Source organism: Sciurus vulgaris, assembly GCF_902686455.1.
Source record: "Sciurus vulgaris genome assembly, chromosome: 17".
NCBI classification, from domain to species: Eukaryota; Metazoa; Chordata; class Mammalia; order Rodentia; family Sciuridae; genus Sciurus; species Sciurus vulgaris.
In genome coordinates, this window is record NC_136478.1 from 292,568 (window position 1) to 319,909 (window position 27,342).

The window sequence follows — 27,342 nt, forward strand, 5'->3', positions numbered from 1 at the left end:
GCAGGGCAGAAACCCATCCACATTTATAGGGGAACAGAAGACACGGAGGATGGTACATTCAGCACTTCTACTTCAGGGCATTGGTCAATTCCGACCAGAACAGAAATCAGGAACATAATTGCAGAGCGCTGGGCGCAGCAGCCCGGGCAGCTCAGTCCCAGTCCCCCTCCCCGTCAGGGTTGTCCTCCCGCGGTGCCTCCAGGTCGTTGAAGTGGAAGTTGGCCATCATGTCCCGCACTGCAAGCATCAGCCTGTTCAAGCCTTGGTTGTGGTTCGGACCCCCGGGCACTCCTTCCTCTGGCCTCTCGCCCTGCAGCAGCAAGACATGTCTGAGCAGGGCTTCTCCATGCTGGGACTGGGGACCTGGGGCCCAAGCAAGGAGGTGCATCATCAAGCCCAGGGTAGCCTGCACCCCAGCACAGGGCCTGGACCCTCCTCAGGTTCCTGCTGAGGAGAGGAAGCTCTGAAAAACCAAAGGCACACGTCTACCCAAGCCAGTGCAAGGCAGTGGGCCGAGCAGCCCTGCCCGTAGGCCACTGCTCCTGCACTGCCCGGCATGGTGCTGGCCTGGACATCTGCACTCAGATGACTCGCCTGCACCACTCAGCACAAGCCCGAGGTGTGCCCAACGTACCTCCACAGTGTAATTTGGCAACAGTGACCGGAAGAAGAGGGCGACCGTGTTCCCATGGCTGACAGGACTCAACCTGAAACAGGAAGTTGAGAAAAGTCAGAAAACACAGCTGACAGATGCTGTGGGGTCCCTGCCCAGTCCCCGACGGCCCTTGTCAGCTCATCGCATCCTTCTCTCACCTGCCATGGGTGGGGAACAGCCCCAGATAGTGGAGCATGTCCTGGACTCCCCCCAGGGCAGGGCAGGGCCTGGGAGGGCAGCAGAACAGCTTGGGGTGGGGCCATGGACACCCAAGGGCAACTGGGGAAGGAAAGGAAGGGAACTGGGAGTGTGGTCCTTTGAGAAGCCTAGCCTGTGGAGTCAGGGAAAAGAGAAGAGTGACCGCAGCCAGCTGCTCTCTGCAGGCCTTGCTTCTAAGAAGAGCTGCAGTTTCACTGGGCACAGTGGCCACGCCTGTGATCTCAGCAACTTGGGAGACTGAGGCAGGAGAACTGTGAGTTCAAAGCCAGCCTGGGTAACTCAGCAAGATGCTGTCTCAAAATTTAGAAAAGGGCTGGGGCTGCAGCTCAGGGGTAGAGCACCCAGGTTCAATCTCCAAGACCACACACAAAAGAGGGCTGCAGGTTCAACGCCTCCTTCAGTTCTGGGACTGCAAAGAACATCAGAGTCACAGGCAGGAGATGCCAGGGCCACTGTCTGCTGGACACCAGGGCCACACCTATGCTCTGAAGAGGCAAGAGCCCAGGTGGTCAGAGAGCCAAGGGAGGTCCAGGCTGACCAACTTGACAACAGAGTGACTGCCCCATGCAGTCCACATTTTACAAGAGAAGTTGGTGGGAAAAGACAGGCTGGAAGGCAGGCCTGCCTTAAGGGAGGGTCTGCAGTGGCTGCTTGGGCTGACCCAAGGCAGGCAGCTGCTCAGCACTTTTTTCCCTTCTGTGTTGGGCACTGAACTACATCCCCAGCCCTTTTTATTCTGAGACAGGGTCTTGCTGAACTGCTGGCCTTGAACTTGTGGTCCTCCTGCCTCAGCCCTGAGTAGCTGGGATTACAGACGTGGTCATGACCCCAGCAGCTCCTCAGCCTTAAAGACCAGAAGTAAAGACGCAAAGGCTCTGTGTGCTCCTAGAGCTGCCTACACTCAGGTGGGGCCTGGAGTCAGCCTCTGACCTGTTCCTTTGTCACTGTCTTTTTTTTTTTTCTTTGGGGGGTGGGTACTGGGGATTGATCTCAAGGGCACTCGACCACTGAGCCACATCCCCAGTCCTAATTTTTTTGTATTTTATTTAGAGACAGAGTCTGACTGAGTTGCTTAGCTCCTTGTTTTTGCTAAGGCTGGCTTTGAACTCACAATCCTCCTGCCTCAGCCTCCCGAGCCGCTGGGATGACAGTTGTGTGCCCGGCTTCCTCTGTCACTTTCTGTCCCACCTCTGGCTCTCCTTGCTGCACAGGGTATACCTTATGCTGTCCCCGCAGGGTCTTGGCATGCACTGACTCTGCTGCTAGAACACCAGTCCCACCCTCTGCCCGACCAGGGCACCTTCCTCGCCCAGGCGAGGCGTCACCATGCCCTCGCACAGTCGCTCTTTCCCAGCAGGCTTTGGTGCGGGTCTGATTCTACACTCATTTCTAGTTCTACATTCGTGTCTGTTCCCGCTTCACAGCGTGCTGCCCAATGGCAGAGATGGCTTCTTATTCTGCTTCCCACTGTGTTTCTAGTACCTGCTAAAAAATCTGGAAGAGAATGCTCAGCGTTGGGCGGATACGTGCGAAGACAGCTGTGTCCCGAGTGTCACTGTCTGCTCCCTCCTCCCTGTGCCTGATTGCTGGCCTTCTGGGTCGAGAAGGCAGCGAGGCCCCGGGAGCCCCGAAGCACTGACCTGGGTCTGCACAAGCACAGCGGGGGTGGGGGCATTACCTCTCCGGTCTGACGTAGGAGTAGATGGTGTCCAGGGGAGGCAGAGGGTCAAACCCCATCACAGACTGTGTGGTCACATCCTTCAGAAAGGGGCAGAAACAGAGATGCTAGAGTCTTCTGGGGACCCTGCCTGCCCCCCAGAAGGTCACTTAGTGGAAGGGAATGGGTTTGGCTTTCTGTCCCTGGGAAGGGGTGTGGTGGGAAGGGGCAGGCACACAGGAAGTGCCCACGCGTGTTACAATCCACACCATGTGTCAGAGACCGCGGTGCCCCAGCAATGCAGCGCATGGCTGAACCACGGCCATACAAAGCTGGCACGCCCATCCTGCCTCCCCACTCTCTCTCACCAGCACCACGCTGTCACTGCTCCTCAGAATAAGGCCTCCTGGCCAGAGGACACTAGCAGTGCCATCCTGAGCAAAGCAGCTCAGGTAAGTCAGCTTGTCAAGGGCCTCACGGGCCTGGTCTGGTCACCCTGACCTGCCTCTTCCCACCTACCTGGGGTACCCTTGAGGTTTCTTGACTGCAGCAGCCTGCTTTCAACAGTCTTGCCAGGCCGGTAGGGAGGACACTGGGCTGAGACCATGGGTGCAGCTGCTCCCAAGGACACAGCACAGTGGCTCAGGCCGAGGGCCAGCCCTGTGGTCCTGGCTTGACCAGCATCCCAGCAGGCCAAGGGAAGGGTACTTGTGCTACCCTTAGCCCACCTGCCCTTCTGCCCGTGGGCTGCCAAGAGCAGGAGGGGAACAGTGACCACCCTCACAGCCCACCATCAGGCCCTTTTCCTCACCGGGGGAAGTGCAGCAACAGCCTCCCTGATCTCAGAGAGGATCACATGGCGGTGGACATTTCTGGGTGCACGCTGGTAGAGCACCTTCCGCCTGAGGCCAGGGCAAACAGCAGCAGATTAACGGTGCCCGCCATGCAAACCGCCAAGCCCCTCCTCCCTGTCCCAGCAGAGCCCGGTGGGGCTCCATCTCCCGAGGGCCTCCAGTTTCATTCCCGGGTGGCCAGGCAGTCCCTGTTGTGCTCAGTGAGTCTCTGCAAGGACCTGAGTGTCAGTACAGCTGCAGCATGGGGCCTGCCCCTGCTGGATGTGGGTGGGGTGGGAAGGGCACACAGGGAGCAGAATGTGCTCCTGCCCAGGAGAAGTGTCCCCCCAGCTTGGAGAACAGATGAGTGCCCAGTGTCCACCAACTGTGAGGGCTAGGGACCAGTGCCTCCTCTCCTGCCTCTCATCTCTTCAGCCAGCCCAGGGTTCACCTCACGCCCACAGCAGAGGGATCTCCTCTGTGGGAAGACACGTGGCCAGTACAAGACTAGAGTCCCCACTGAGCCATCCAGCCTGGCTATAGCTGTCCCCAGGCCACAGTGCTGACAGGGCCATGGGCCAGACTGGGTGGGAGCCGGCAAGGATGCTGCTTGCTGCTCTTTGTCAGCAGGGTGTGAGACTGGCAACTGCCGCAGCATGGCAGGAGGAGACAGCAAGCCCACGCCACATAGGAACAGTCCACAGCAGCAGCAGCGACCCTCAAAGAGGCCTTGGGCTCCACGCGCTCACCCACAGGACAGCAGGGTTAGTGCCACTCTGGCCCACAGCCTCTGTCATCAGAGGATGCCCAGAGAGGGCGGGAGGGTCTGACCTACACTGATGCCCAGTGTCTCACCTGCTCTCACAGGCCTCCACAGCGGGGTCCCCAGCGTCCACTGCCTGAAGAACCTCATGGACGTTTTCCTCCAGCCAGCTCATGGTGGCAGGTTCTTTCCAGAGGAAGTGTGACCTCCCTAGATACAGACTTACCAGCTGGGTCAGGGCAGGGGGCTGGCTGTGGAAAGCAAGGCTGTGAGCAGACCCCCAACAGGGCCCACTGGGCGTGCCCTGGGGCGAAAGGAGGCTGTCCCTCCACTACTGAGGGACAGTACATCTCCTGAGGGGTGGGCACAGAAGTCTGCTTCTGTGAATCTGTGCTGTCTGTGCTCCTCAGCTGGCTGAGTCACTCAGTGTGCATGTGTGACTGCAGAGATAGTGCACAGGGGACAGCAGGTTGGCTTGGGGATGGGGACCCTGGGGTGACCCCCCCCCTTTTTTCTTCCATGTATATTTTCTCTTTATTTTTGGCACTGGGGATTAAACCCAGGGGTACTCTACCACTGAGTCACATCTGCAGACTTTTTATCTTTTGAGACAGGGTCTCGCTAAGTTACTGAGGCTGGATCTTCTGCCACAGACTCCTGACTTGCTGGGATTCCAGGCTGTATCACCATACCTGGCTGTTTCCTCTGTATTTTTTATGAGAAATCTAAAAAGGTGGTATGTGCCAAAGCAGAGCATGGGACACACCAGTGATGCCTGACCCTCTGCCTGTAGCCAGTGCCCTGTGGGTCCTGCTGACCGACCTCAAGCCCTGCTGCCCACTCCTGTCAGGAGGCATTTTGTGGACTTCATGTCTCAGGCCAGAGGCCATCGGCTTGACTCACTAGTGTTTCTCCTCAGGGACAAGGGTGTCCCCCATGTGGACATGGGCTCCAGGGCCTTCCTCAGGGGACAGTAGCCCAGCTTCCCCACAGGTTGCCTCCAAGGTCACCACCAGGCCAGAGCAGGTGCCAGGAGACAGCTACACTGGCATCCTGGCCCCGCAGTGCTGATTGTGCCTGGCAGCCCCTCCACCACGTGGAGGGCGAGGGACACAGGAGGCCCTAAGGACACAGGCCAGGTCCTCCCAGCAGGCACCCTACCTGATCTCAGCGTCTGGTCCGAAGAAGCGGTGACTGGAGACCGTGGCGTCAGGACGCACGCTGCAGCACTCGAGCAAGGGCATGAGGACTGCAGGGAGAAACAGAGGCTCATGTGCACGTGGCCCAGGCCAGAGGACGAGGGCACCGTGGGGTCCAGTCAGACACGACTGGGAGTTATAACACGGCAGGGGCTAAACAGTCACTGGGTCCTTGAGTCAGACCAGCATTCCCAGCTGCTGCCATGGGGGGCATGGCTGAGGCTGGGGCTTCACACAGGGCAGTGTGAAGGGCAGTGCCTCTGCATCCTGGAGGCAGACACTTGTCCTCCAAGTGCCCCTGCATGTCTCAGGGAGACTTGCCCACTGCCCCACAAGCATGAGCAACAGCCCCCCTGACCAACTGGTGGGAGTGGGGATGGCCTGTACCTGGAGGAGCTGACCCCACAGGGTCCCAGGGTCAGGACAGTGTCGAATCCCTCTGGACAGTCAGAGCCTGTCCATGTCCAGGTCCACCTGCATGTAGTACTCTCCAGCTGAGCAGGCAGGGCTTCCCTACACAGCCCGCATGCGACCCTGCCAGAGGCAGCTGCTGGGAGAGTCAGTCTCCCAAGCTACCTCCTGGGCTCAGGGCCTCTCCTGGGAGCCAGCAGCAGTAGCTCTGCTGTGCGACCATAGGGACCCCCAGCCTGTGTCCCCACCATGGCTACTGGGAGGTTCCCAGTGTGTCTAACCTGAGGGCGAGAGAGGCATCTGCCGGGATGACAGGCTGAGCCAAGTCAGTGAGCCCAAGACACCACTGGCAGTTCTGCCCATGTCAGAATTCCACCACTGCTGGGGCCTCTCCAAGGCCTGGTCAGGGCCCTGAGAACCCCAGAACCAACAAAGCAGTGCTGACTCTGGGACTTCCCCTCGGAGGAGCGGTTGCTAGGCGTGTGCACACCCCTGTACACAAACACTCCCACCCACAGGGGTAAGGATGGCCTCCTCTAGAGGGTCACTTCCTACATGCTTGTAGAGAAGGGTCGTCCCCCCACAATCTGAGCAGCAGGCAGCAGCCTCCCAGGCCTGCCCTGAGTGCAGATGGAGGCCCAGTGTGAGTGTGGGCACCCTGGAAGTGAAGAGCCACACTACCCATTGCCTCTGGACTGCCTGGTCCCAGGCTGCACTCGATCCTTTGCTGCTGTTTCTCTCCCTAGCACCAAACACCACTGCACATACCCTCTATCTCGCAGGTAGTCACCTGTCTCTCTGCTGCAGACAGAGTTGTCCCTCTCCCCTGAAACCCCCCTTCCCACCTGGCTGGCACTGGTAGGCCTGCTGACGTGGACTGGTCAGCAGGTTTTTAGGCTGGTTAGAGAACACGTCTTTCTTTAAGCTAGTGGAGCCCTGGTACCAGGACTCCGCCCTCAGGAAGAAGAGCCGCTGCCCAGGTGAGGCGGCACCCACCTCCAGGGAACATGGTGAGCGCCTGCTGGATCAAGAGGGAGGCCTTCTCTCTGGCAGAGCTGAGCTCATGCTGGGGGAGGTCTGTCTGCTGACTCAGCAGGAAATACGCCAACGGAACTGAGAAGGCAAAGTTCGGGAGCTGCGACAGGTTCCGATGAGCCTACAAGGGACCAAGAGGCCTCGTGAGGGGCCTTCAAGGATCAGACTCATGAGCTGCCAGGTGAGCCAAGGTGCAAGGACGCAGGGGCTGCCCCCATGCCTGGACAGAGGACTCCACCTGGGGGTCTTCTACGTGCAGAAAGGCAACATCAGTGGGAAAACAGCTCCGCTGGGCGCCTTGGACTTGGCTCTCAGGGGACAGCAGCACCTCCCTCTCCCCACATAGCAGGATCCAGCATGGAGGCAGCTGAGCTGTGACTGCCCACACCTGGGAGAGGTCACTACCATGTTCGAACGTTTCCCTGCCTTTCTCAATGCATGTATGTAACAGACAGGTGTTCGCTCACGCTTCTGTTACGACAGAACCCTCATCTCTGCAGCATTCTATCATCCTATACACCACCATGAACATTCTCCTGCAGCCCCGTTCTGGGAACCCCGTGGGTTTCCTGCAACTTTTTTCATGAGCTACAGGTATCTCTATAAACTAGATCCCTGAAAGTGAGACTTCTTGGCCAACTACATCAAGGGTTATGTGACTTTAAAGGATTTACCTTTCTTTCATTACTCATTTTTTATGAAAAACTTTTTAATTATTCATGATAAATACACACTGTGAAAAGGTTCAAGAAGAAAAGTAGAGCAAGCACAGGCTCCTCCCTACCTCCCCCTCCCAGGCCTGTGCCTCCCATGGACAAGCTCGGTCCAGAGCCGCGATGAGGGCCCATACATCCAGTGAGGGCCCATACATCCACTCACAGTTTGCAGCAACTGCACTAAAGTGAGAGGTGAGATTGATCTTCACATGTGGAACCTGACCCGATGCACCCACACTGCCACTCCAACTCCTGTGCACACCCCACCTACCAGCAAGACAGTGCATGTTCTGGTGCTCAGTGGAGCCCAAGGTGCACCCCACACGCATGGTGCTTGGGCCAGGTGTCTGGGGCCCCAGGATGGCAGGTGGTATTGTGTGGGACTCTGACCATGTAACCGATGGTGACTACCTGGACCGCTGGTCCATTCTCAGGACCTAGGTTCCCTGTCGACTCCACACAACCTCCCTCACCACGTGGCTGCCCGTTATTGTGCTCAGCATGTTGAGCCTGTGGTCTGCCCAGTTGTTCATTACTAAGCACTATCTCTGCACACATGCTTGTGCAGGTGTGTGTGTGACTCAGGGTTCCGATGCAAGGCTGCTTCCCTCTTGGAAGACCAGATTCTGCTCAGTAGCAGAGAGGAGGGAGACAAGAGGGCAGGAGGACCCTGGGAGCCACCATGGCTCTGCTTCACACCCTCTCCAAGGCTCTGAGTGACACTGCTGACTCATACCTACCTCCCACTCCTGGAAGAGGCGGATCAAGTACTCGTAGTTCCGGGCCCGTAAGGCCAGGTGGTCGACAAGCAGCAGCATGCACAGGGGGTCCTCGTCTGGCTCAAGGCTTTGCAGGCAGCACAGTAAGGGAAGAGCAAAGGAGAGCAAGGGAGATGTCAGGGCCCAGAGACCCTGCAGCCCAGCAGCCCCTGCAGCAAGGACTGGCAGCAGCATGGCCCTGGTAGATGCTCACCTCAGGATGAGCTTGCAGAACTCCAACGCCGTGCGCGGGCAGCCACGTTTCTCCAAGAAGCTCATCTGCTTGTAGAGGGCCAGGTAGAAGCTCCTAGGTCCAAAAAGGTCCATGTGAGTTCAAGTGGCAGTAAATAGCAGAGCGGCCTCTGAGGGCTGCCTGGCTCCATGCCAGTTTCAAGGTCCTTGTAGAGAGTCTGTGAATGTCCTTTGAGTCTGTAGAGAAGGTGTGTGTGTGCGCCTAAAGCTAAAAATGCACTTAAGTATTGGAAATCAAGCTTTCTGAAACCATTATCTTGCTTTCAGTTTGCTACTTGTTATTCAAGGGAAATGAGCTTAAAGCTATTATAATTATGATCTCAATTTACCCTCAAATTTCAATGGTGCTACTGCTGGGTACATAAAGCTGTGTGACTTTAGTCATCCTGGAGACTTATTTTTAGAACTGAGAATTTAACTGGAAGAAGAAACCAGTGGAGAAAATCTACTGGCGTGGCCAAGTTGCTGCAGTGAGACAGGATGTGGTGGCCGTAGGGTGGGGGCTATGCCACGGTTGACCAGGACTGGCCAGAGAAGCGAGGACACACACAGGAGAGCAAGGAGACTGTGGCAGCTGTGCAGACCTGCTTTGGGGCTAATGCCAGAGGTGGTCAGGGCAGAAGTATCAGAAAGTGGAGCAGCCCCAGGCCTGCTGTCAGGTTGGACCTGACTGAAGCATCTCTGATCTAAGAATCCAGGCCTGCTACAGCACCCCAGGCCCATAGGAGGGCTGCCCTAGGAGACGCGGCTCACCTGTTTTCAGGTCTGCGGTAGTCCAGTCGGCACGTCCCACTGGTGAGACTGAACAAGGGATGGAAGGCACACTCCATGCTGTAGAGTGCTCGCTCTGTGGGCAGAAACATCAGAAGCAGGAATCAGTCACTGTGGGCACCTGCAACTCCCAAGACCCCCAGCAAGGCAAGTGCTGGAAGAAAGGGGTCACAGAATGGGGAATTCCTGGTGCCATGGCATTAAATGCAGCCATGGAACTTGTGAACCTGCGAGAGAAATGCCCTCAACACCATGAGGTGCAACTGCCACGTGTCCTGTTCACTCCTAGTTCCCAGGTGTGACGCACACACAGGCCCACACACAGCAGCACTACACACAAGAGAAGCAGCCGGGAATCCACCAACCGATGACAGACTTGCCAACCGCGCCTGTCCACAGGTGGAGCACTATCCAGCCACAAACACACGAAAACGTGGGTCACAAAAGCACAGGGCGAGCAACAGCAGGCACAGAGACCATGCACAGTGCTTCTGCTGACATGGACTCTCCACACAGGCAGGGCCAAAGCGACAGAGTCTGACCAGAGGTCAGGGTTCTGGGGTCTGGGGGAGGACAGCAGATGGTGGGCCTCCTTTCCTGAGATATAAACATGCCCAGAATGGAATGCAGTAATGGCTGCCCAGCTCCAGGGCACACTAAACCCAGGAATCTCACACTTTCCACAAAGTGCCACTGGACAACATCCTGGCAGCACATCTGTGGGCTGCATCTGCTTGAGTGGCAGGAACAGGCAGGCTGCCGTGTCCATCAGGTCTCACCTATGAGGTCTCGTGCCATCTCCTGGTCCTCCTGAAAGCGGCAGGCATCACTGAGCTGCAGGAGTGAGTCCACATGATAGGGGCTTGTCTGGAGCAGAACCTATCAGAAAAGAAGGATGGCCCTGGAGGAAGGTCACAGGCAGGGACCCACGGGACACACCCCTGCAGGCCACCAGGACCGATGCACACCAGGAGAAATGATCACCAGAATGCCAAATGAAATTCCCTTTGGAGCCAAGGAATGCACTGTCACCCAGCTGAGCCTCGGACCTGGCTCAAAGTGGGAACTGAGAATTCTGCCTGCCCAGGTGGGGCTGTCTTGGCTCCCAGTCTCAGGACAGAGGACTGGAAAGAGACTTCCTTTCCCACATGCCACCATGGGGCCAGCAGGATCTATGTACTCCCCCTGCAACACCAGCAAGGCCAGAGGCAGAGGGAGAACTTGAGAAGGATCCACGCTGCCACTGCATGCGCTCCCACAGGGGACATGAGCAGCAGGGCTCTCCTGAGTGCTGAGTCTATAAATGTGCCCCATGGGTCTGGGACCCCACCGCCCTGCACACAGGCAGCCCCATTGCTGGGGGAGCAGCTGCCTGGACACTCGCCCTCTGCCTGCTGGCAACTGCCGGGTCCACGCACCACAATGTTGTTTGGCTCCATGGACTCCACAGCCAGCAGGAACTTGTGCTGCGCCTGCTGGTACTCCTCGCTGTGCTCAAACGCAAAGAAGGAAAGACCTTTTTTCGATTCCAAGAGGCGCATCGACAGACCTGGCAGGTGAGAGTGCACAGAGAGGGTGTGTAGGGGCAGGGATGTGGCACCTCCGCAGAGTTCAGTGGCCCAGCAGTCAACCCGTGTGCTGCTCTCAGCAAGGACTCTGTGATACTGACACAACTCAATCTGAGTGGGTCTCATGCAGGTAACCCATGCCTGGGGCTGGGCTGCCTCTGGGTCAGAGACTGATGTCCGAGTGCTCTCCCAGAACACCTGGGGCTTGCTACCCACTGGTGTTGCTTGGGCTGTACCAGAAGCTGGCATCTGTCTGCTTGGGCTTTCTACAAAGACTCCCTTCTCTGCAGAACTCAGATCCAGCTTAGGTTATAGACAGAGCTGAAATGTCCCAGGACAACAAGCTTCGGGGGTGGGAGCAAATAGGCCCACTTGGTCACCCAGATGGCATCTGGTTGTGATGAGCAGCCAGGGTGGTCATGAAGTCCTGGGGCAGAAGACATGCAGTTGGGACCTAACAGGCCTCAGGGGCCTTGGCCATGTGTAACCCGTGACCAGACATCATTCTGCTCCTTGTGTGTGACTCTGTGTGGAGGGACCATTTCATCTGATAAATCTGAAAAACTCAGTCTGCTAGGACAACCATGAAATGGTCAATGGTTCTTGGCCTCCCCTTAGTTACTCCCTCCTGAGAGCCCTGCCTGAGGTCCAAGTCCTGCAGATTGAGCAAATGAGCCCCAATCTCCACTGTGTTCACGTGCCTTTGCTAGAAGGGCAAGAATCCTGGAGGGGACGAAAGGTGCCTCAGAGGCATCAGGGTTGATCCTTTCCTACAAGCTCAGGCCCTGAGCTCCTAGTCAATCCTCACTGATTCCAAGAGGAATCTTGTAGAACCCCCACAGGCACAGCACTGGCGCCCTCCTCTGCACGTGTCCTCTACACACCCATGACCCCTTCCTACAGTGGGAGTCCCTGCCCGCTGGGGCCATTTGCCCGATCAACCCCACAGAGGCTCTCCGGTGCTTCTCACACCATGCAACCCAACACCAGAGACCGTGTTCACCTCACACCCTGCACTTTCTGCACAGCTGTTATCTTTTTTTAAATTATGTGTACTTGACAGTTTGCAATAAACATAAAATTATCATACTTTAAAAATGAACTCAGGGGCCAGGAATGCAGCTCAGTGGTAGCACATGTGGCCCAGAGGGCTCAGGCTAGTCCCAGCACCACGAGAGGAAAAAAAAAAGCACTTAAAATGCAAGCAACGGCTTGGCTGCTTCCTGTGCCATAGCGCCCAGAAGACAAGGCAGAGGCAGGAAGTCGAGCACGTCTATGAGAGGACAGCTGGGGACACAGGGCTGTCCGTGCCCTCGGGAATGCCACACTTCATACGCTGCTCCACACGGGGCCGTGAGGCCCACCCAGGAGGCACCAAGGCCAGCGGTGCCTGGCCCTCTGCTGCCAGGAGCCACGGACCTCACCTGGCTTGCTGTACCGTGGCCAGGTGCTCTTGGGGGTCGTCAGCCACGTGCACTTGGGGTACACACGCTGCCTCTGTCGTGGCCTGGGGAGAAAGGGACACAGGCACAGCTTTACCTCCATGGACCAGGGGACCAGGCTGGCTGCCTAATCCCTGCAGGAACCCTGGAGGCAGAGCTGCAGGCCGAGGGCACGCAAGGAGGGAGAGAGAGTATGTCCACTTCTGTGTGAAGATGGGGACCCCAGCGGGTAGCCTGTGCTGCTACGGAAGCAGCCACCACCAGGTCCAGCGGGACAGGGAGGTCAACATTCCAACAAAAGGCAAGAGGGGCAGAAAGAAAATCAGTGAAACCCTAGAACATGGTGAAGAGCAGAAGCCCAGGCCTGCTGGTGTTCCATGAACAAATAAGCTGTTTCCCGTGGGCCAGCTTCCACAGGAGCGACGCTTGGCCGTGGCCAAAGGCAAAGGATGAAGGTGGACCTCTGACCCAGGCCCATCAATGGGACACCAGCTTTTTAAAAGGAAAACATGGAAACAAAGAAGAAGACTGAGGAGGAAATTGGCACATTCCTACAAGGAGCAAGACTGAGAGAAGTGTGTTGAGGGTCCTCCAAGGAGGGCACCCAGCTGCCCACGCTCTTGTGGGTGTGGCAGGTTAGGGTGCTGGGGCCCCTTGGGCAAGGGCTCTTAGCTGCTGCTAAGGGGGCTGGTTCCCCTGCTAGGTGGTGTCTTGGCCAGGCCATGGGTGTGTGTACACTATTCTCTACACTTTCCAGACAATGCACTATTTCATTAAAACAAAACAAAAAATAAGCAGTAAGGAGCTGGACTACCTGGAAGAGGACAAAACAGCATGTTTCTTTTCTCAAAAAGACATGAAAACTGCATGAGAAGAACAAATACATGAGAAAAAAAAAGCATGACCAGTGTGAGAGGGATAACGTGGCACAATCCTGGGTACCTGGCAAACAGTGAGAAGAAAATCTCCAGGTGCCTGCCAGGCGACAGTGTCCTGCAACACCAGGCCTGCCTGCACCAGGGCGGGGGCCGGGAGAAGCACCACGGCTCCAGACACATGGGGCGCAGAGATGGCATAGATGTGGGGAGGTGGCAACCCCATCTGTCTTGGGAGGAAGCCAGGTTCCCCAGAGAATCAGCGGAAATCCTGAATGGTCACCAGGAGGGGAACAGGAAGGAGGCAAGGTTTGTCTGAGCAACAGTACAGTGGTGGGGACCAAGAAGGAGGAACCACAGTTTCTCACTGGCTGTCAATCAGTAGGACTTGAATTTTTGAAGAAATAAACAACAAAAAAGTGTGGGAGTCAGATCTAAGGAGGCATGACTGGCGGCCTGGGCGCCACTGACGGGGCGCACCTCCCGCGGAGTCGTCCCGGTCTCAACGAGCTCCAGGACCGACCCCCGAGTCGGCTTGTGTCCTTTGCTCCTAGCATCGTCTCCGCTGGTCGCCTGAATTGGAGGTGTGCAGGCAACAGGGGATTGGGTCTGAGCGCTCCGGGACCAGGGCCAGGGCGCAGGCTGGCATTCCCTGCTCGGGGATTCGGAAGCCGTCCTGAACGCCCTCCACTGTTTTCTTTGTGGTCGGAGGCTCGACTTCTGAGGAAGGTACCAAGAAACTGATAATGTTTCCTTGAATTTTCTTCTTCAATGTCTCTCATTCTGAGAATCCTAAGCGAGATGCTGGCATATTCTGGTGTTCCCAGAGACCAGGCCTTACTGATGTGGGAAAATAAAGACTCGGATCAGCTCGGAGCATCGCTCACGTCATGGGAAATGCTTCCTTCAGAACCTTGCCGAAGACCTGCTTTTGAGTTGATCCCGCACTTGAACTCTGTGGAGTCTGATAACTGTGGATCTATGATTCCACCTTTTGCTGATATTTTGTGTGTGGCAAATGAGGAAGAAGCCAGTCATCTCAGATTTTGAACTAGTACATGGAAAAATGAAGAAAAGAAAAAAATTGAATTTTCCATCCTTTACAACTAGTTTCGGATCCATTGTTATCACTGAAAGACACGACAAACCAGTGAAAAATGATCTGCCTGTAAGTGAAGTGCCATTAAAAAAATAGCTGCCCTTGAAGATGAGCTTACTTTTCTTCGCTCTCAGATCGCAGCAACTGTGGGAATGCAGGAACTAAGAAACAGAACACATTCTGCTCCTTTGACTTGAACAACGAGCCCAGTGGTGTGGGACAAATGCCATCGCTGGGGACAGCTGCACTGAGTGTGGATCCAGATCGGTTTCCAAGGACAGTGCTCCCTCCTCCTCCTCCACCGCCGCTTCCTCCTCAGTGTCTTCCCTTCAGCCTTCAAGTTCTCCTCCTACACAACCAGGATGTCCTGATATTTGTGACTCAGATAATCCAACAGCTGAAATAAAAAAGCAGCGCCCTGATGCTAATAAGACCAGTTATAGTCATCATTCAAAAAGCCAGAGAAATTCAGATGTTCCAAACACGCTGGATGTTCTAAAGGATATGAATAAGGTCAAGCTCCGTGCTGTTGAACGGTCACCTGGTGGTAGACCCATTCATGAGAGGAAAAGACGAAGTTCACATTGGGATCCAGTGTCCTTAATATCACATGCACTAACAGAAATCTGCATTCCAAGAAGATGACTCCTTCGACTAAGAAAATAGATCCTGGGAGTCTTCTCCATTTTCTAGTCCAGAAGCTTCAAGGTTTAGAAATCCATTTCACAGTCAGAAGGACAGTGATCTGAGGGAAAAGCTGATGACGCACAAAAGCTGTTGGCCGAAGTATCGGCAACAAAAACTAACTCTACACGTGGAAGGAAAGATGCAGACATATGGCAGCATGTCTTTCACTGCCTTTCAAAGGATCATATCCTCTGAAAAGTAACGTTGAATGAAGCCTGTATTCTGGGATGTGTCAGGGCCCAGATCTGAGGAAGACTCCTAAGAACACCTGTCTGGTTTTGGAAGATTCTGCAGTAAACTGGCTCTTTTTTTTTTTTTTTTTTTTTTCTGGTGCTGGGGATCAAACCCAGGGCCTTGTCCTTGCAAGGCAAGCACTCTACCAACTGAGCTATCTCCCCAGGCCCATAAACTGGCTCTTGAAGAGAGTTGTATAGAGTTTTCCCCTGTATGTTAACATTATTGAAAGCAGAATATATGCTTCAACAATTGTCCTAAGCAATTCTGACTTCCCAGTTTAAGAGCCTTTGAATCTTTTAAAAATTGATAGTGATCTGGTTTATGTGAACCTGAGTAACTTGGAGATTTCAAGGAAGATGAAATTATAGTTTATTTCATTAGGAAACTCATAGTTTTAATCAGAGGGTTGAGCTTTTTAAAACTTCTTCCTGAGATAATAAATTAGTCTTGGACACAGATTTTAAGTGATACAAGTAGAAGTATTTAAAGAATCTTCTTTGACATATTTTGCCTGCACTTGCTATGTAAATATGTATGCCTGACATCTGTTTCCTCTATTCCTTATTACATTTATACATTGTTCTTTTGCAAATAGCTTGTACAATAAATGTATCTTTTGAACATGAAAAAAAAAGTGTGTAAAAGATAGTAAGGGAGCCAAGCTGTGGAGCGGATTAGCTGGGAAGCTGAGAGGGAGGCCATGAGTGCTGGCCAGTGTGCAACCAGCCTGCGAGGCACCGCAGGGCCACACCTCAGAAGAGAGATGGACAGGTAAAATACAACACGCCAGGAGCAGGTGCAGTTTGGTGGTCCAGCACTCGCAGGCATGTGTGGCCCCACAAAAACCAAAAAGTAAATATGGTCATTAACTAAAGACTAATAATTACCACAACTTACGGAAATAAAGGGTGGGTCGATGGAGCTGGGCTGGGGGCTTAGCCTGGGCAGTGCGGGTGGTGTTTTATAAAAGTGCTTTTCACAAACATCCCAAAACACCCAGAAGTCAGAAACCCACAAGTCCTCAAACACTTAAAAACAAAAATACAAGGCAAACACTGTTAAACACAGGGAAGTGGGAGCGAATGGAGTCTGCGAACAATCCTCGGCCCACTCTCGTCCTCAGAGACCCCAGTTAGACATGGGCGTCTCTTGTGCACACACTGCAAGGTTCCAACACACCAACTGGCTGCGTCTGGAGCATGAGGACCACCAGGCAGAGAGGGGTCTCAGCCTCGCGGCTCCTGGGAAGGCACTCCACAGGCACAAGTGCACGGGGAAACCTGGCGCAGGCCATTTCACGGAGGGCCGCGTAGCTGCAGGGGCCTGCTGCCAACATGTAGAGAGCCTAAGGCCTGGCCTAGCAAAGAACCCTGGCGTGTCAGGCACAGAAACGACACTGGGGCTCAGACATGCAAAAGTGGCTAGATGTGTGCCTGTACAGAAATGCTTGGGAAGATGCAGCCAACTTCTCTCTGCAGCAGGAGAATGGAGTAAGAGGGGACATTTCTAAACTGCTTCAAAGTTTTAATAAAAAGCATTTAGCTCTATAATAAAAAAATATATATATACTTAGAAAGACACAGGCTTCTGGAGGTTTTGTTAAAAGAGCTGGAGAGCAGAACTCCCACCTCCTATGAAGAGTCCTGTGAGGAGCCCTGACCTCCCCCAGAAGGAGCCAAGGGACACTCCAATGCCTCCTCACCATCAGGGGGCCCTGCGGACGCCAACCAGCACCAGGAACTAGTAACAGATAAAACTTATCTCAGAACCCAAACTGTATCAGTTCTCCTGCTAATGGAGAAACAAAAGGAAACCGGCTAAGACGTCAGGACTCAAAATTTAATAGCTTGTAGGACCTTTCTAAAAATATGAAGTGCACAGTGGAGAAGGTGTGATAGATGCAGCCTGGCCACCCTGGCATCTCAGCAACCCCACCAGGCCCTGGAAGGGCTCATTCATCCATCGTGGCTTTCAGTACTCTCCCCAGGGTTTTTAGTGGCTCCAGAACACTCCCCCGCCCATCAGAGATGAAAATGGGTGAAACGAATTTGAGACTCCAGCTAGTGTAAGCCTTACCTTTGTTCCCCCAGGACCGCTCGAGCACCAAAATACCTTTTCAGTTCTGTGTCTGGATTCAAGTGTCTAGAGTGTGGGAAATTTGGGGAAGAAAAATTAAGTCACGTTCTCCTATAAAGACTTGAAATTTCAGAAAGCTGTGAAAGAGTCCAGCAGGAGAATAGTGATTTTGGCTTGAAAGATTAGTTCCAAGTCTACTTTCTTTAAATCTGCCACCCCACCTGCAATAGGACCTGATCACTACTGGCCCCATGAGGCACCCACTGGATGCAGCTGGTCACTGCCAGGAGAGAACCTGGGGTCGGTGTTCCATGTTGGTCCAATGGTTGTCTGCCAGGCTGTGTATGGGGAGCCTGCACCCTGACACAGAGAAGAGGGTCTCAATAGTTCAGGTTGCTTACTTGTTAAAGCTGGCAAAGATCTCTGCCATAGGGATCAGGTTTCATTAAGCACCCACAAGACTAAGAGATGGGTGATTATCCAAGGGTGCCACCACACTGGTACACAGTTCAAGATGCTTCATAAGACACACAAAGGTAAGCTATTTAAAGTCCTGAGTTGGGCATGATGGTACCATACCTGTGGCTATTTGGAGGCGGAGGCAGGAGGACTGCTTGTTCAAGGCCAATCTCAGAAACTTAGCAAGGCCCTAAGCAAGCTAGCAAAACCCTGTCTCAAAATAAAAAATAAAAAGGAACCAGGCGTAGTGGTGCTCGCCTGTAATCTCAGTGTCTCAGAAATCTGAGGACAGCTTCAGCAACTTAGTGAGGACCTAAGAAACTTGGTGAGACCCTGTCTCAAAAAAGTAAAAAAGCTGGGGATGTGGTATAGTAGTAAAACACCCCTGGGTTCAATCCCCAGTACCAAAAAATCTTCCTTTGAAATACAGATGTCTTTTCCTTACTTTTTTCTCCTTGTTTCTACTTCTAACTGTTTAATAATGAACTCTCAACACTTCTAAATAAATAAAGACAACAAACTGTCTTCTTTCTAAATCATTCTTCCCCCTCTGGGGAGAAGGGGCAGGCAGAGGCCATACCTGTGCTCCACATACAGGACATGCTTCCTGGAGCTCAGTGGAGGGGGCCCTGGGCGGCTGAGCCCACTGCCGTCCTCGATCCTCTCCAAGATGCGGTCGATATCCTCCAGCCCGCTTTCCTGAAAGCCCAGAACACACTGTTCATCACCTTGGGCTGTGACAACAATAACAACAATTTATTTTAAGAACAATTACATTGTATTTACTTCCTAAAAGATGATATAACTCAGGAGGAGGAGATATCTTACAAGAGGAAGCTCAGAACAACCACTAAGAGAAGGCCTTGGGACCATCAGGCCAGACAGCCACACTTCATGTCTCATAGGTGAGCTCACCTCCTCAGATAAATGGAATTGGGACCTGTGACTCCTCTGAACAGCAACAAAGCTACAACCTCTCAAGGACAGACAGAATGCAACCAGGAGGATCACGGCAAAAATGGAAACGTGAGGGACATGGTCTGTGGGCTTCTACACCCACCACCCAAGCTGCACTAGCTGGACAAAGGCCCGGGGAACAGCAACAGGGAGCAGGGCTTGACCGGGGCTCTCCCTGCAGGGCACAGCTAGGACACAGAGACCAGCAGCAGGCTATGACCATCAAGGAACAAGGGGCAAATCACAAGCAGAACTGTAGGTGACTTTTCTTTTCCCTTGACCTCTTAGCTATACTCCTGATGGGAAGAAATGAAGACATCAAACAAACAGTCTTCTCCCAGCACCATCGTGAGGGCACAGAGGGATTGGGCAGGGGCCAGACAAGTCTAGTCACATACCGAGGCTTCTCCTGCACTGTTTTTCTTATTTTTCTGCTTCTTTTTCTTCTTTCGAAGTTTTCCACTTGCATTAGGCTAATAAAGTAAGACATTTTGATCAATGGAGAGAATAGTAAAATCTTAAAAACTGAGAGCCAGAGCAGCAAGCCCAGCGCCCTCCTTGAGCAGTCCCTGCCCACCCTCACATCCTGCATGTCTCGACTCAGGTCCTGCTCTCCCACAGGACCCTGCCCAATCCTCCCTGGCTGCTGGTGTGGTCTTTCTCTCCCAGCCCATCCCTGCACAGAGCCAGGTTCAGGCTGCCCCTCACCCCTGCCTGCCCCTGCACTGGGCCAGCTCCTCTGGACAGTGAGAAGCTCCTTGGGCACACCGGTGTCTCAAGGCCTCACCAGAGGTGGCTGTTCCAAGTGAGTATAGACCTGCCTGGAGCAGTGCGCAGGGCAGGCAGGGCAGTGACCTGAGTGCAGTACCCCTGAGGCCACCACTGGTCTCAAGGATTTTAGCACAAATTTTATCAGGGTTCCCAAGGAATCAGCCAAACCAAATTCAGAAAATTATACCTCCAAGAAAAAGACAACATGGGCTGCATGTGGGGGATACTGGGGCCCTCCCCTGACATGCCAAGACCTCCTTGTCCCCACGCAGCTCCCATACCTGCTCTGGAGGTGCAGCCTTGGCCACATTTCCTTCCCGCTTGGTCTCTGGGTTTCCACGCTGAAACCTTCCTCTGTTCCCTGTTACTGCAGTGTCTGTCAGCACACAGTCAGACCTCCCTCCGTTCACCACAGGGTCATCCTCAAGATCCTCCACGTTTATCTGGAAAAATATGCCGAGGACTTTTCTGCACATGGGTCACAGTGTACATGATGAAGTAGAGATGAGACAGACACAGAAAGGACTTGCTATGCCTGTCACCCCAAAGACTCAATTTGGGAGGGTGAGGAAAGAGGATGGCAAGTTTGAGGCCAGCCTCAGCAAACTCAGTCCCAAATGAAAAATAAAGAGGGCTGGGGGCATAGTTCAGTGGTAGATCACCCCTGGATTCAACTGCAATACTTTAAAAAAAAAAAAAAAAAAAAAAAAGGATTCTAAGGATTCTAATTTTCTAGTATTATTCATGTTGAAATAATTCTGTCCTCCAGTCAGGTAAGGCAATTCTCCTGTCCCAGTCTCTGGAGTCGCCGGGATTATAGGTATGCATCACTGTCCAGCAGGGGGTTTGCTTTTGCTGCAATCAAAATCAAATGACTAATTGGTGCAACCACTATGGAAAGCAGTATGGAGATTCCCCAGAAAACTTGAAATGGAACCATCATTTGACACAGTAATCCCAATTCCTCTGTTTATACCTGAAGGACTTAAAATCAGCATACGACAGTGATGCAGCCACGTCAATACAGTCCAACTCACAATAGCTGAACTATGGAACCTACCTAGGTGCCCTTCAACAGATAAACAGAAGAGAAAATATGGTGTATACACACAATGGAATATTACTCAGCCTTAAAGAAGAATGAAATTATGGCATTTGCCGGCAAATGGATAGAACTAGAAAATACTATGCTAAGCAAAAGAAGCCAATCCTAAAGAATAAAAGGTCAAATGTTTTCTCTAATCTAATAAGTAGATGCTAATTCACAAGAAGGGGGGAGCTAGGGAAGAACAGGGGTACTTTGGATTAGACAGAGGGGAATGAAAGGAGGGGAGGGGGTAAGGGATAGGAAGAATAGTAATACCTATTAGACATTATTACTCTATAGGCATATATGATTTTACACAACTGAGGTAACTCTATATCATGTACAACTAGAAGAATGAGAAATTATACTTCATTTATGTATGATGTGTCAAAATGCATTCTATTGTCATGTATAACTAATTGGAACAAATTAAAAAAATAAAAAATAATAAATTTCTAAAAAATAAACGAATATCACTGAGTGTGGTAGTACATGCCTATAATCCCGTGGCTGAGGCTGATCTCAGGTTCAAAGCCAGCCTCAGCAATTTATCACAGCTATAAGCACCCTAGCAAAACCTTGTCTCAAAATAAAAAAATTTTAAAAGGGCTGGGGACATGGCTAGTGGTTAAGCACCCTTGGGTTCAGTTCCCAGTGCCCACCCCTCAAAAAAACTAATGACCATCAAAAAGAAAGATGACACAGAGTTGGCAAGTTTAAGACCACCACACCATTTCAAGTCTTTACTCCAGCCTAACAGGAGCAACCTGATCACTGAGATTCATTCTGGAGATCTTTTTGTTGTTCAATTGCACAATTTAAATCTATTTCATCACCATCAGGGAGCAGCGATTATATTGTACATGAAAACAAGACAGACACACATATTTCTTTGAAAAAGGACTGAAGGAAAAATTTTCAGTGCAATAAAAATCAACTCTGATGATTTTTAGGTGTTTGGTTTCCACCAGAGTATCAAAGTAGCCATTGGCTCCCCCAAATATTAAAGTGTCCATTTCTATAATGTCATTTTTTAATGGCTGCACAACACTGTCACCTAAACATCGACGGGAGTTTCCAGTCCCCTCTATGAAACATATGGTGTCTGCATGGAGCCAGGGCAGCTGTGTGCTGACTCTCCTCTGTTCACTACAAACCTAACTGCATGCAAACACTGTCTACACAGCATCCGCTGTGCTGCTCAGGGAGTGGTGAGAAGAAACACATCTGCACACTCAGTACAGCCCTGACTTTTAGGTACATTGCAACCTGCAGTTGGTGGGATCTGCAGGTGTGCAGGACCCACTTGCCTCAGGCTGCATGTCCGCAGTAAGTCGGCCAGCCCGCCATGGCACTTAGGTCTCTTCCTAAGCACAGGTCAGTTAGTTATAAGGTCAGGTCAGTTATAATCTGTACTACAACAAATCTCCACATCACAATTTTGATCAGAGTCAGGGCAATTTCCTTCCAGTACATTCCTGAAGGGAAACTACCAGGTCACTGAAGGTTCTACCAAACTGCCCTCTGAGTGGTTTGCCAACTGACACTCTCATCAGTGCATCCACATTCTGGTTGTGCAGCCAAGAAGCAGCTACATGTCAGGCACACCTCTGCTGCTTCTTCACAGAACACTGACAGAAGCTGTGCACATGTGCGCACGGTGCTGGGGATCGAACTGGGCCTTGTGCAAACTAACAAACACTTGTATTTCCACATGTGAGTTACAAGGGCAAAAACCCATAGAATGCTTGAATTAAGACTGATGAAAATGCTTGAATTAAGATTGAAGAAAACTTCTTTGGAAACCTATAGGCAGCAACGAGATAAGCAGTCACACGTCTGCCCAGGTGTCAATGCTCCACACTCAGAGCAGCCTGGGTGTCCACTAGAGCAAAACGTGAAGAGAGGTTCACAAAAGATAAACAAATGGCCGATAAGCACATGGAAAGATGCCCAACATCTTCAGGGAAATGTAAATCAAAAACCAGTGAGGATCACTGCACTTTTGAAGGCTGGGGGCCCAGGCTGGCCACACCAACCCCCAGGATGCCCACGCATCTGCAACCTCAGCACAGCACACAGGCAGGTGGACAGGACCCAGGAGGAGGGCTCGTGGCCTGCTAATCCAGGTACACACATCCATTCTCTGCATTCTGGATGCAGTAGTTCTCCTGGAGATGCCCCATCAACCAAAAGGGAAACTGCACCCACAAAATGCCTGTCCTCAGAGCTTATCAGTTCCAGTCACAGCAGCCCCAAACCAGAACCGAGCCAGAACCCTGGAACACAGATGGATGAATGCACTGGGACACACTGCTACTCAACCAGAAGGAACAGGCCATGAAAGTCCACAGACTGCATGAAGCTCCAGAGCACATGCTGGGTTGGGGTAGTGGCTCGGTGATGGAGCACTTACCTGGCAAGTGTGAGGCACTGGGTTTGATCCTCAGCACCACATAAAAATGAATAAAATAAAGTTACGTGTCCATCTACAACTAAAAAAGTATTAAAAAAAAAAAAAAAAAAAAAGCACATGCCTAGCTGGGCGTAGTGGCACATGCCGGTAATCCCAGTGACTCTGGAGACTAAGGCAGGAGGATTGAGAGTTCAAACTCAGCCTCAGCAACTTGGCAAGGCCCTGAGCAACTCAGTGAGACCCTGCCTCTAATAATATCTAAAAGAAGTCTGGGGATGTAGCTGAGTGGTTAAACGTCCCTGGGTTCAATCCCTGGTACCAAAAAAAAAAAAAAAGTACATGCTGAGCAACCGAGGCAAAAAGGAACGAACGAGCACATTCTGAAAGATTCCCCCAGTGGGAAGTGTGGGCACAGGCAGGACTCACACACAGGCAGGGAAAGAGGGGGCACAAGCTACAGGGTGTAGGGCTCTAAGAATGTGGCATGGCACTCATGCTGTGCACGCCTCTGTCTAGATTCACTACACACCCTCAGGGTGCATCCGACTACACATCACGACTTCAGTAAGCTGGCCTTTAGGACCCCCTGACGGAGGCAGTAAGGATGATTTCTAACCAAAGCCAAAGAAACACCCATGAGTCATCCATGATACCAAGGTCCACACCAGAGGCGGCAGCGGGGGACCATGCAGGCTGTCTGCATCCCCTCTCCTGGGAGGCACCTTCTGCTAGAGAAGCTCTCTTGCTCCATTTCAATAGCACATCATCTCTGCACTTGCTGAGTGCCGACTGTGTGCCCAGCATGCCTTCACCACAATCCCACAAGGTGAAGAAGAGCATCCCCAAAGTTTCATTAGCTATCTCATCCTGCTCCCACATCCAGAAGGGTGGAGCCCGTATTCAAATTGAGGTCACTGACTCTGTAGCCCAGGTGCCTGCAGACACATTGTTCGCCTCACTGGAGGAGCTCTGGGCATGCTGCTGGGTGCCAGATGCTGCTGGGTGGTGGGGATACGCCAGTGAGTGAGTAACAAAGTCCGTTTTCAGGAAGCATGCACTTCAGCCCCAGGAAACAACCCATGCAAAACAGAAGAACGAGCAAGTAATTTATACAGTTCGTTTGCAGGTTAACTGGAGGGGGATGGAAAAGGACCAGAATAGAGGGCATGGTACTGTGGGGCAACTGTGGCTGCAATCAGGCATTATGGTGGGGAGGAGACTTTACTTCTATGGGAGGAAGGGATCCAGCCATGTACTGGTACTTGAACCCAGGGAACTGCAGGCATAGAGGGCAGCAAAGGGAGGTCAGTGTGGCTGAGCAGAGCAGGTTAGAAAGTCAAGGGGGAAGAGCTGTCTGGGCAGACTGGACAAGCAGAGGTGAAGACTGAGAAGGAAGGGACATGACCCTGTACACCCAGAGCCACTGCAGGACTTTCCAATGGCCTGCACAAATGTCAAGAGACCAGATGACTGGTCTTAGGATGGGGCCTTCAACAGAGACAGGGAAGCCTGATGAGCAGGTAAGGCCAAGTCCATAAGGTTGGGTGCATTTGGACACAAAGGTACAGATACCGAGCTCACGCACAAATCCAGAGACTTGGCAGGCATTCTGAACCAGTGATACTAATATCCTCTAGGAAAGCAGAGGTAAGGGGTGCAGCTTGGTGGTACAGCATGCATGAGGCTCTGGGCTCAATCCCCAGCACCAAAAAGCAAGTTCCCCGCAACTGGGGAGGCTGAGGCCAGGAGGATCGCCAGTGTGAGGCCAGCCTCAGCAATTCAGTGAGATCTTCAGCAATTTAGCAAGACCCTGCCTCAGTAGTAAAGTGCCCCGGGGTTCAATCCCCAGGACAAAAACCAAAAACAAACAAACTAACAAACAAAACCCCACCACAACAAGCAAGCAAGCAGAAGGCTCACACAAACACCAAGCCCTGAGCCAGTCTCTTGAACCTGTGATTGGAGAGGTCCACATAAGCATCATTTTTTCCCATTCAGACACAAAATCACCTGTTCTTTTTTTCAGGACTCTGAACACCTCTATTTCTCCATTCACCCACATTTTTTTCACTATTGTGTGGTCTTAAGAGCACAAGGTTTAAATCAGAAAGCCTAAATTTAATTACATATATGGGATTTTTTTTTTCTTAGTTCTTTTTTTTTTTTTTTTTTTGTAGTGCTAGGGATTGAACCCAGGGCCTCATGCATGCTAGGAATGACATCCCAGCCTGAAAACCTGGATATAAACTGAATACGTCACCATCACCCCCTTCCCAGACAGTGAGGATGAAGTGAGCAGTACCCAGAACATGTAAATGCCTTCTGCCTAAGAGATATTCTTTTTTTTTTTTTTTTTTTTGTGGGTGCTGGGGATCAAACCCAGGGCCTTGTGCTTACAAGGCAAGCACTCTACCGAGTAAGCTATCTCCCCAGCCCCCCTAAGAGATATTCTTAAAGACAATCTGGACGGCATACGAATAAGGACAAAAGATCTGTGAAGTGTCATATTTCAGTACAAACTGGTTCCCAGCTAATGATGGGCCAAGATGAAAAGTGGTACATCCTGAGAGTAGTCAGAAACACAATTGGCAGGTTCAAGGGTAAATGATGTGATGTCTGGGATGTTTTGAAATCTTGCCTGCAGAGGAAGGAGTGAAAGTCCAAGGCAGACACCAGTTGCCAAGTGTCCATAATTAGGGAACCTGGGGATGGACACATGAAGTATCCGTACTATCTGTGTGTATGTTTGAAATTTTCCATAACAAAAAATGTTAGGCAGAAATTATAAGAAATGGGAAGCTGGGGAGAGTTACTTTCAGGCTGAGTGAGAAACAGAAGAGGTAGAGTACAGAGAATTCAAAGAAGGGAATTAGTCCCACCTCCACCAGACTATGGGGTCGACCAGCCCTTAAGTGGCAAGGTCAATAATTTTTTTTTTGTGTGTGGTGCTGGGGATTGAACCCAGGGCCTATGCATGTGAGGCAAAGCGCTCTACCGACTGAGCTATATCCCCAACCCCAAGGTCAGTAACTTCTAAAGCAAATTCCTAAACTATCTAAGGATAATTTCCACACCCCACAATGTCTTTTAACATTATGGCCTTTTAACCTGTCAACTCAATAAAAAGTTGGGGGCAACTGTGACTGATAAAAGGTAAGCAAAACAGTCATGCTACCTGCCAGCACTGGGAGGTCGGAGAAACCAGTATCAGATAATCCATACACACCGGAAACTACAGATGGAGTCCCGTGCTAAGGGGAAAACATCGCGGGGCCAGCTGGGCTTTTCACCTTCCGTGTTACCTCGCTGTAGCAGACACCTGCAGCGAGGGATGCAGGAAGGAGCAAGATGCAACATCCCGGGTTAGGCAGAGGTGTTATGAGGAGTAAACTGAATGTTTGTAAAGGACAAGCAAGTGCTAGGCTCAGGAGATACTGGACCTTAAAATCTAGAAAGATCACTCATGTTTCTGAGACACAAGCCCCATCCCACCCCTCCACTGCAGCTCAAACAGCCGCACTCTGCCCCTGGACGTCATGGCCCCACCTTCCCCTCAGCAGTGGGGAGACACCTCCCTTTGACACCACCCTGCTCAATCCAGCCTCACCCCTAACATCACACACCGCCCTCCCCGCAGCAGCCCTCCCTGCAGCAGTGCAGTCCCATCACCCAGTCCATTCACTGAGTCCCCGCTTAGTCGGTGCGGCCCGTCACGGCCCCGCCCACCCCACTGAAGCCCCACCCTCTCTGCTGTAGCTCTCCTTAGCCCCGCCCCTGGACGCCAGAGCCTCACCTACTCAGGTAAAGCCCCCCACCGTGCCCAATGCAGCCCAGTCTCATCATACTGCCCCTTGACAGCTCGCCCCGCCCCTGGACGGCACAGCCCCACCTTCTCTTCCGCGCCCCCGCCCGCCTGGGTCCCGCCCTAGCCACGCCCCTGACGTCATGACCCCGCCCTCCCTGCTGCAGTGCTGCCCCAAAGCCCGGCCCCACCCATGACATCACGACCCCGCCCACTCAGCCGCAGTCCCGACTCAACTTTACGCCCACCCCGCCCTCCCAGGACGTCACGCCCCGCCCCCCAACCCCTGTTCCCACAGGTCGCCCCGCTTCTCACCAGCTCGAACCGGTTGTTGACTTGGACACCCTCCTTTCCTGACCCCCCAGGGCGCCGACCTCCCGGCCCCCGTTTTGGTCCTTCTTCTTCTGCGTCATCATCATCACAGAGGACAAACTGCAAGGCGCCGGGCCCGAGGGGCTCCTGGCCGCGCTGTTCCCCCCTCAGCCTCCGGAGGGCCCGGCGCGACATAGGACCCGACGGCCAGACGTCTGGAGAGAAGGAGAAGGAAGAGCTGAAGAGAGAGCGGCCGGCGCGCCTGCGCACTGAGGGCGCGCTGGC

General features: G+C 52.5%; 1 protein-coding gene and 1 pseudogene across 2 annotated transcripts; one reads left to right on the forward strand and one right to left on the reverse strand.

Moving 5' to 3' along the window:
• On the reverse strand, positions 1-27,342 carry TCF25 (TCF25 ribosome quality control complex subunit). The gene is made up of 18 exons (XM_079119165.1): positions 27,061-27,342; positions 19,722-19,883; positions 19,068-19,142; positions 18,293-18,411; positions 17,254-17,319; positions 12,262-12,344; positions 10,688-10,818; positions 10,049-10,148; positions 9,252-9,345; positions 8,461-8,553; positions 8,229-8,334; positions 6,734-6,893; positions 5,289-5,376; positions 4,220-4,378; positions 3,343-3,433; positions 2,553-2,632; positions 635-707; positions 1-310 (listed from the first exon to the last, which is right to left on the reverse strand). The coding sequence occupies exons 1-18, from the start codon at positions 27,250-27,252 to the stop codon at positions 152-154; spliced, it is 2,031 nt and encodes a 676-aa protein (XP_078975291.1). The 5' UTR covers positions 27,253-27,342; the 3' UTR covers positions 1-151.
• On the forward strand, positions 12,351-17,247 carry LOC306648812 (mitochondrial fission regulator 2-like; annotated as a pseudogene). Its single transcript has one exon. The product of its transcript is annotated as a mitochondrial fission regulator 2-like (transcript).

Excerpts from the sequence above, each read along its gene's own strand:
- TCF25 (XM_079119165.1), bottom strand. The coding sequence starts at position 27,252 with ATGTCGCGCCGGGCCCTCCGGAGGCTGAGGGGGGAACAGCGCGGCCAG. Across the intron at positions 10,149-10,687 it reads TGGAGCCAAACAACATTGTG|GTTCTGCTCCAGACAAGCCC; the intron begins GTGCGTGGACCC and ends CTTTTCTGATAG. Across the intron at positions 5,377-6,733 it reads GCTCACCATGTTCCCTGGAG|TCCTCATGCCCTTGCTCGAG; the intron begins GTGGGTGCCGCC and ends TTCTCCCTGCAG.